Source organism: Cariama cristata, unplaced genomic scaffold, assembly GCF_000690535.1.
Source record: "Cariama cristata isolate BGI_N322 unplaced genomic scaffold, ASM69053v1 Scaffold12908, whole genome shotgun sequence".
NCBI classification, from domain to species: Eukaryota; Metazoa; Chordata; class Aves; order Cariamiformes; family Cariamidae; genus Cariama; species Cariama cristata.
In genome coordinates, this window is record NW_009631700.1 from 1 (window position 1) to 9,013 (window position 9,013).

General features: G+C 48.1%; 2 protein-coding genes across 3 annotated transcripts; one reads left to right on the forward strand and one right to left on the reverse strand.

Moving 5' to 3' along the window:
* Positions 1-1,606: 1,606 nt before the first annotated feature.
* LOC104156739 (5-hydroxytryptamine receptor 3A-like) lies at positions 1,607-5,239 on the forward strand (the record flags this gene model as incomplete). The annotated part of the gene is made up of 8 exons (XM_009706079.1): positions 1,607-1,767; positions 2,276-2,320; positions 2,407-2,516; positions 3,202-3,368; positions 3,942-4,102; positions 4,267-4,477; positions 4,707-4,826; positions 4,995-5,239. Coding segments are annotated over 8 exons (1,220 nt in total), but the record flags the coding sequence as incomplete, so codon positions are not given.
* Positions 5,240-6,232: 993 nt separating this feature from the next.
* On the reverse strand, positions 6,233-8,852 carry ATP5H (ATP synthase, H+ transporting, mitochondrial Fo complex, subunit d). 2 transcript variants are annotated; one of them, XM_009706077.1, is made up of 5 exons: positions 8,712-8,852; positions 7,925-8,021; positions 6,990-7,061; positions 6,578-6,640; positions 6,233-6,443 (listed from the first exon to the last, which is right to left on the reverse strand). In XM_009706077.1, the coding sequence occupies exons 1-5, from the start codon at positions 8,831-8,833 to the stop codon at positions 6,312-6,314; spliced, it is 486 nt and encodes a 161-aa protein (XP_009704379.1). In that variant the 5' UTR covers positions 8,834-8,852; the 3' UTR covers positions 6,233-6,311. The 2 variants fall into 2 exon arrangements, with proteins under 2 accessions (XP_009704379.1, XP_009704380.1); XM_009706078.1 differs by lacking the exon at positions 6,990-7,061 and having other exon boundaries at positions 6,312-6,443; positions 8,712-8,843.
* Between the last annotated feature and the right edge of the window lie 161 nt (positions 8,853-9,013).

Here is a 9,013-nt window from a genome sequence, read left to right on the forward strand (position 1 = left end):
GCCACAGCCGGGCCGTGGGGAAATCAAGCGTGGGACGTGCCAGCTGCGGTTGTTGGGCTGGAGCTGGGGGACAGTCCTGCAGTCAGGGCTTGGGTGCTTTGCTGGGGAGAGGCAGAAGCAGGGTGCTGTGCAGTACGGGCTCTCGCTGGGCGTCCAAGTCATCCCATCGCCTCCCCGAGCCTCGCAAGTGCCACGTGTGGACGTGTTGCGGAGCGTGCGGTGGAGCCGAGGACCTTGCTGCAACGGGACACGGCGGGTACCAAAAGTTTGCAGAGCAACAGGAGAAGTCGGCAGCTCCCGTGTAGTCCCATCCCACCAGCTGCTGGCAAACCCAAGGGACTGCTGGAGGCCAAGTCACCTCTAGCACAGTTCTGGGGGCTCACTGTTGTCCCACCTTTACTGACACTGTCACCCACCAGCGTAAGCTCCTACAACCAACACAGCCCTCAAGCCCCACCACAGAGGTCACCCCTACTTCTCCTCGTGCCCCTTTTGTCCGATTTAAACCCTGTTTTATGGCCCAGACACTCCCCACCGCCTACCTCAGGCACAACCAGAGGCCACAGTAATAAGATGCCACTTACAGTGTCCCAGCAGGATGGGACTTTCCAGGCACACAGGGATTGGAGCTGCTCCCCTGCAAGGGAACCATCACTCTGAGCACCTGGAGGTATCACTGGAGTCACAGCAGAAAAAATAGGCAGTGACGGAGAGGAGGGAAGGACAGACAGAGATGTGAAAAAAGTCTCTGAGGCTTTCATCTTAACTGTGGGGACTTGGAGGAGAACCTCGAGATCACAGGAGATCAGCAAGGAGACAGAAAGTCAGTGGGTGCCTGAAAGGCTCCGTGCTTTGGGAAATGAGGACGCACCCTTAATGCCCACAGCCCGGGCTGTTGTGGAGCAGGACTGGGCTCGAAGGAGAGCCGCCTCTCCTCCGCCTCCCCGGCACCCCTCGCGTCACACAAGCACTAATTCCCATTCCATTTCAGTGGGGTTGCAGCAGACTCTCAGCCCTGTAAATGAGACGAGATTTGCTTCTAAGTAGCTCTGGCTTCTCGCCTTTTCTTTATGGAGATAAGCCTTTTCTGTTCCTCTCCCTCAAATTGTTGGATTTTTTTTTTTCAGTGACCTTATTTTTCCTTTACCACAACAAAGGACTGCTCCCAAGAGCCAGCTAAGTGCATCAAACCATTAGCAAATCCTTCCTTCCAATGCAAATAAATACATAAAAAGTCTAGCTTCTGTTTACAAAACATCCATCCCTCATTAATAAATATCGAATCAATTTCTACATAACAAATGACGTACCCTGGAACCGTTCATAAGACACACGGTACCATTTGCCTCCTTATTTGAAAGCAAGAGAAGATGCAGTGCGCTTTTATAGCTATCCTCACCTTTTCTCTTGGGACGGGTAAGTTCAAGAGGGATGGAAAAGCTTTGGGGATTTCTGCTCTCATCTATGTGAGAAGGGATTTGCCTGTGCTAATGATGTTTTTCATATTCACAGCTCCAGACCCTTCCTCTTTTGGTACCTCTCTCTCTCACAGGTTGGGATCTTGCCTGATCCTTTTCTGATTCAACTGGAATTATTTTTTTTCTAGCAGGGGCAGCTCCAAGGTACATCTGCACCTACTACGATGTTGTTGAGTACCTCAACATCTCCTCTCACAGCAAGCTGCACGCACGCATACTGCCCAAGGCCAACTTGAAGGAGCCTGTGGAAGTGAAGATGGATTTCATGCTGGTGGCTATTCTCTCCGTGGTAAGGACCCCAAACTCCTGTTGAGTCTTTATAACGGGAAACCGGGCGATTGCGAGATTGGGGTCTGAGTCTTCTGCCAGGCAGGGCTGGGCCAGCAAGGCCACAGGGATGAGAATCAGCCCCTTCCACTTCTTCAGCTTTCTGCTGTTTGAAAGCATTTTTGGAAGATCTGGAGTATTTTCTCCCATGTACCGCCAGGAAAAAGTTCAGAGGCAGGGTCAGACCAAGATAAAGTCTAAAAATGACCTTGCAGAGTGCCTGGACTGAGCAATGCATTTGCAGGGCACTGGCATGTAAATGTTGACAATAATCTATTTTTTTCTCTCAAACCGTTGGACCGTATGCTCCCACTCTTCAGCCGTAGGACCAAGACCCTTGGGCTCTCCTCCTGAGTCGAGTTTCTGTAATCTGTGCTGTCCACTGCAGGAGCAACAGGGGAGAGCTTCTGGGCTCTGCATTGCAAGTACCTAAGAAAATCAGCTGAATGTCTTCCCTTTTGTCTCTCCAGGTCGAAAAGCTCCAGACGGTCACTTTTTACTTCGTGTTGAACCTGGTAGGTCCCTCGAGAGCGTTTCTCTCCAGCACGATGGCTGGTGCCGAGCCCGGCACTCATTTCTCTCCTGCAACTTCTTCCCCCAGGAGTGGAAAAACACTTTTGCAACCTGGGACCCGCAGGATTTCTGTAACATTTCCAAAGTCGTTCTGCCCACGGATACGTATTGGTCTCCCCCCATCTTCATTTTAGAGCGGTAGGTTCCCCTTTCATTTTTATCCGCTGGCTTAAGAGAAACACAATGGACGCAAACTGCTGGTACGTATTATTGCAGGAAATGGGATAAACTCTTATGGTTAAAGGTTGTTCCCATGAGCTCTCTGTAACCAAGAACCTCGTAATTTAGATTAATGGTGACCACCGTTTATACAAAGCACTTTGTGGCTCTGTAATCCTGTAACGTCTCCAGAAATGTCCCAGCTGGGCTGCAGTTAAGCTGAGGATGCAATAGAGACCAGCAATGTCGTGGAATAAAACGACCCTTGGTAGTTAGTTGTAAGGTACAGGACAGAGCACCGTGGGTCTGACAGAGGGATGGGCACCGCCGCCAGCTCTTCGCCGGGGGGGAAGGAGTGGGGGGCAGCTCTGCCGCACAGCAGAGCTGGCAATGAGTGAGCCCCTGCCCCGGGTGAGAGTGGGAAGCAGAGGGGAGAGAGGAAGGAGTTTCCTCAGGAGGTGCAGAGCTACTACAGACCTTAGTCCGGAGGTACTCACCAGCCCTTCTTCAAGCCCCGGGTTTTCTCTCCTCATTGCTACATCCCGTGGCTGGGTGATGGCGTAGAGGCCCCCCCAACAGGATGCTTACAGGCCAGGCTTTTGTGGGACTGAGGAGCATCGCAGCGTCTTGGAGCTCGGTCGCTCTCCACTTTTGTTTCCTCCAGAGTGAATGGACAAAACTCGAACTTGGATTACATGGCCGTCATGCACAACGGCAGCTTCAACTCCACCCAGCCCTTCCAGGTTACCTTAACGTGCAGCTTGGTCATCCTCAAGTTTCCCTTTGACACCCAGACGTGCAACTTGAGCATAGCTTCATTCCTCTACCCAGGTACAGCAGCAAGCTGAATTTTACCACAGCTGGGCTAAATTTGCAGAAGAAGGAGTAGATGAGATGGACCCTGGCTACCTCCTAGGTTCCCTCGGCAGCATCACGCGCTCACACTGGGTTAGCAGGGTCGGGGTCGTGTACCAGGGAAAATGAGCTAAACCACTGCCATTCTGGTTTGGCACGTTTCCCAGCAACATCGCTGAAAGCATCTGGACGTTCTGTGGCATGTCACCCACGGGAAGGGTCTCTACAAACCAAGAGACTAGGAGGCTTCCTGCAACAAGGCTTCTCGTTCACATAAAAGGGCTGATCTTTAAACATACCTGAAAGCCATGGAAACGAGAGGAAATTAAGGACAGTTTCAGGGGTCTAAAAATGCAGTCAGAGTTCATCCCAACAGGAAGGGGTGAAAAATAAGCAGAGGTGGCACAAAACCCTCCAGCTCCCATCCACAAAGGACAACTGTCCTAATTCACCTAATTGGTTGGGAGGGAAAGGAAGAGGAAATAACTGACCTCTAATAACTACCTAAATTCTGCAACTTCTCTCCTCCTCTGCCTCCTGCCCAAGCAGTAACAGATCTTGTCATGAAGACAAGACGGACACCAGCTGAGATGATGAAAGACAGCCAGAGCTACTTCCTAACTGATGGAGAATGGAAGTTCACTAACCTGAGCATCATTGAATACAGAGAAGAGCTGGATAATGGAGAATTTTCTGTGGTCACCTATGTGGTATGGCAGTACTTTCATATTATAGTGCACTGATTTGCCAAAAAAAAAAAAAAAAAAAAAAAGAAGTATGAAAGAAGGTAATTTTCTACATTAGCGAGCAAGTATTTGCCCAATACAGTAAGTTATCTCCTGCTCACCTAAATTTTGTCCATCCTCTTCAACAGATTTCCATGGAGAGACGACCCACTCTGTACATTTTGAACCTGATCCTCCCAACCTGCGCCCTGTATCTGCTGGATATGGCTGTGCTGTTTGGACCCAGCTCCCTTGAGGAGAAAATCAGTTTCCAGATTGCCATCATCCTTGGCAGCTCCATGTTAGCTGTGATTCTCAACAACATCCTCCCAACTTCCTCCAACAAACCACCCGTAATAGGTATCCATCTTCATTGAATAAAAACTGATTTTTAGCCAGGTACCAACCCTAAGGAAGATATTTGGGCGTTTATGGTCATGTTCATGAAGACATGAACAGATAAGCTTTATCAGCTTGCTGGAGTCAGAAATGTCCCCCTTTCCCCACCAGGCAACTGAACGCAAACAGGATTACATTCAAGAAAATGTCAGTTCTCAAGGGTTTTCTTTGTTTTCATATTGTTTTGCAGTGGTATTCTTCTTAGGCACCTTCCTGCTCATGATCATGGCTGTGTTGGACACTTTCTTCCTGTTGCACCAGCAGCACAAATCCCTACGCTTAGACAAGGGACTCGGAAGCTTCCAGCAAGGTAAAGCAACCCATAACCTCTTAAACAAAGTAGGTTTGCTGCATCTTGCTGCAGATTCCTTTGAGCAAGGGTGGTTTTCCTCAGGGCAACCAGTGCCCCAGGCAGTATCAGTCGTGGTAGTCACCCACCAACCCCCCTCTAATGACACTTGCTATTTGCTCTTTGCAGACGTGCACCCCGAGCTGGCGACGAGAGCCGTGAACAACCAGACCGTGAAACACCTCGCCAAGGAAGGTGCCCAACAGCTGAACCATCCCAAGAAGGCCCAGAAAAAAGGGCAGCCAGCCAAGCCCCACTGGCAACCACAGGAGAAGGACCCATTTCTGCCAGTTCTGGAGAAGATGCTTCTCTACAGTCACTTCTTCCTGTCCGTGTTTTTTTTTGCTATTATTTCTATAAAATGGAGCACCTAGACACCAGCTCTGCACAGTGCTAGTTCAGTTGTTCTCCATTGTACTGCTTCTAACCCCTCCAATGTAATTTTTTTCCTGCTTGATTCATAGAGCTGCAGTTGTTTCGGTTGCCTAAATAAGATAAAATTTAAAAAACAAACCCACAGGGCATGAGATCTGGATGCTTTGTGCTCCGGTTCAGTAGAACCACGTATGTTCTTAAAGTATTCTGTAGGCTAGCAAGGTATTTGAATAAAACAATTGTGAAATCTAGGGATAATACCTTCATTCTATCTGTCTATAATTCTTACCACAAACATGATCAACAGAAAAGGAAGCTAATGCCCTTCTCTTATGGAGGTGTTTCTATTTTGGGAAAAGGTGTTTAAGAATTCCACTTCAGATAATTAAATAAAACAATGCAAGTCTGAAGCATTTGTACTATTGTTTTTGTGAGTTTCAGTGAGATCTGCACCATTCAGAAACCCAGGACAGAGAGAATAATAGGATGACCAGGATTAAAAGGGTGATACTTGGGAAACATTTTAAAAAAATCTTGATTTTTAAAATGTATCTCAACACATCTACGCTCCTTCAACTCCTTTTGCAATGGGCTGCACCTAAACCACAACTAACCTAGAAAACAGCCCTAGACCTCTGCCTGTAAAACTACTGAGACATACCTCCCACTGCATCACAGACCACTACTAAATACACTCCAGCATCTCAAAAGGCTTTATACATTCAACTTCTAAGCAACTCTTCTGCCACTGCAGGCAAATAACTACATTCCCTGTGCTATATGGTTACGCAGACGAACAGGCGGTTTATTTGCATTACAGAAGATGCAACAAGACTCAGTCTGATCACCAGGTCTCGCTGGGATCTTGGTCCTTGCTACAAAAACAAGTTCACAGGTAGAAAAGACAAAATCCAGGAAAAGTGGGCTGTTTGCAAGTTAGTGTATTGTTCCACGTTTCTCAAAACCTTGCAACCTCATGTCTAAGATCTCAGTCACAGGCAGGAGGGAAAGTACTTTATTTAAAAGATCATAGACTCTGACAGTCATTAGACAAACTGCTTCCAGACAAGTTTACAGATCAGCAATCGGTTTGTGGGGCCAGTATGGATATTTCTCCTTGTCCAGTCTGGTTTCAGGGAAGGCTTCATGCAAGTCTTCAAACGTCATCTGATCGAAAGGAATCATGCTTCTGAGCTTCTGAAGCTTGAAGTGGGGACAAAGACAAACACATTACAAGTCACTTGTCAGCAAGAGCGAGCAAAGCACACACAGGTAAGAACAAGGTGTGTGCTAGGCTGGGTTAAAGAGAATATTCAATAAGCAAAGTCCAGACTTACCTGTTGCTCATACTGGGCAACACGAGCTTTGGAAGCCTGCACATATTCTGCAGTGCTCTTCGCCTGCAGAAAAGCAGAGGACGTGGTGAATATGGTTATGATCAAGACAGTGACCTAGAGTGAACCTGCAACCCCATGCTTTAAGTTGCCATTAAAATTCATAATCATTACACTAGATAAGCGGACAGAATCTTGATCAAATCCCAAATAGCCAAACCCTTCCATGTGCAGAGATCCTCTTGCTTAGCCAAAAGCCAGAGACACATATGATGAAGACCAGAGCCAGGCTCTAGCTCAGGCTGCCCTGCCCGTGCAGATGCCCATACAGAACATCCCTTCCGTCTCACCCCGCTTCCCATCCTCACAGAAGTCAGAGACAACCCCAGCATTAGGGAACAGTTTAATCACTTACAGCTTCCTGCTCTTGGGCATCAATTTTGGCAGTTTGTGTATCCACTGGCTCAGGAACCTTTAGTGCGCTGAACTGTAAATCAAAAGAGAAAAATTTTTATACAGCTTGATTGACTGAAATAATCCTTCGCCTTGAGGTCATTTTCCCTAGCAGCAGGGGAGCACTCCCTCCTTTCTTCCTAGGATATGCTCACAACGATGGAAGTTAACAAGCTTTCTAAACTGATTACTGCAGCTTGACTGTGTCCTTCACAAGCAGCACTGTTCATCTGTGAGCTTAAAGCAATCTATTCTGTATTGCATACCACCACCAGGACACGTAATACTACTCACATTCGTCACAGCACCGTAAAGAGTAAAGCACAGCATTGTAAGCAAGCAAGAAAATCTAACACCAAAGACTTATCACAGACTTATGTACCCCAAGACGCTGAGGTTAGTGGGTCCTCCCAGTCTTGGGAGGCCAATTTCCATAGCGCCAGTAACACCACGTGTCCTTCAGCAAAAGCCTCGCTTGTGCTTTTCAACTCCTGCTTATAAAGAGGATGGCAACCCCTGCAGGCATCCACTAGCTTTACATGCTTCACAGTGTGCAGAGCCACACTCGCCATCTTCTTCCATTCAGTGAGTTAGAGAAACACTTTGAATGTTTGCTTCAGGAGAGGCAATACTTGAAAACACTCCTGCAGCCAAAATAATTTATCGAGTTTTCTTTCACCAACTCTCTCACCGTACAGTGCCACAGGTTTCCTTCTGAAAGATGGCCCTGAAGTGACCTTCTCGAAGTTAGCGATGCTGACCTGCAGGATGTAAAGCTGGGGCACTTGCTAGCCAAAACCAACCTCCTCTGCCAATTCTGGTGTTTTCCTCTCAACACCAACGACATTCCCCATTTAAACGTCTAAAGAGCAACATCCAGCTGACAAAGAGACTGACCTTCTTCTGAAACTCATCCACCAAGCCAGCTTTAGCAACAGTAGCCTTGTAGTAAGCCCAGTCAATGGTCGGGGGTTTCTCTGGCAGGGCGGCGAGCCTAAAGAGACAGAAGACAGCAGTCACAACCAGGGCTAGAAGTAACCTTGTGCTATCATTTCTTCTCTGCCACAATTACTTTTCAGAGTGTCAACAGAGCCTACTAAGTTTAGTTTAAATATTTTCAAGTCCATCATTAACAAGCAGTGATGAACCATTTCTGCAAATCCCTCCGCCCTTGAAACAGACTTCTCTATATAGACAAGAAGAGTTCAGCCTGCAGCCCTGTTCCACTTCAAACCACTACATAGCATCTCCGGGGCAGCCCTGTAAGAAAGGATTAGGCAGTTTTCACAATACTGACCTACAGGCAATCAGTAATATTAACTGCAATAGCCAACAACACTTGTATCAAACAGAGGAAGCTGAAGGATTTGAGAAGACTCATGAATTTGTACAGCATTTAACAGAATAACAAAGCTTGCAAAATGTTTCAAACAAGTCAAAGCAAACTGCTTTCACAGAACTGCTTTTTTACGTTGCAGCTACTGTTTTGCACTGGGAAGGATTAAGTAAAGATGATTTTCCAAAAAAAGCCATCAGTTGTCTTGAAGGTTACCTGTTTTAATGCCTGTCAGGACACTTCTGCGAGACCACAGTTACTGACACCGGCTCAACACAGTACCACAAAGGTTGAACGGTTCAGCTGAGGGACCGAACTGCCCCACGCAGAAGCGCGGCAGACACTCACCGGGCCGACAGCGCGTCACTGCGGGTCTTCAGGGCGTTGAACATGGCCCTCTGGTTTGGGGGCACCCTCTCGGCGAAAGCCGCCCAGTCAACGGCCTTGATGGCAGCTCTGCGGCCCGCCATGCTTCCAGGCTGCGCCCAGGAGAGATGACACCAGGTGGGTTACGCTGCAAGGGGGAGCGGGCAGGGCCCAGCAACGGCGGGGCTGGAGAGGACGGCTCCGAGCGGCCCGGGAACGCCAGCACCGAGGGGTGCGGGTTGGGGTAGCAGGGAGGACCGGTACACAGGACACCGCTACTCGGC

What these genes read in the sequence shown, in the direction of transcription:
- ATP5H (XM_009706077.1), bottom strand. Translation starts at nt 8,833, where the DNA reads ATGGCGGGCCGCAGAGCTGCCATCAAGGCCGTTGACTGGGCGGCTTTC. An exon ending in AGTGACGCGCTGTCGGCCCG is followed by an intron (nt 8,022 to 8,711) that starts GTGAGTGTCTGC and finishes CTGTCTCTTTAG; the next exon opens with GCTCGCCGCCCTGCCAGAGA. An exon ending in ATGCCCAAGAGCAGGAAGCT is followed by an intron (nt 6,641 to 6,989) that starts GTAAGTGATTAA and finishes GCTTTTCTGCAG; the next exon opens with GCGAAGAGCACTGCAGAATA.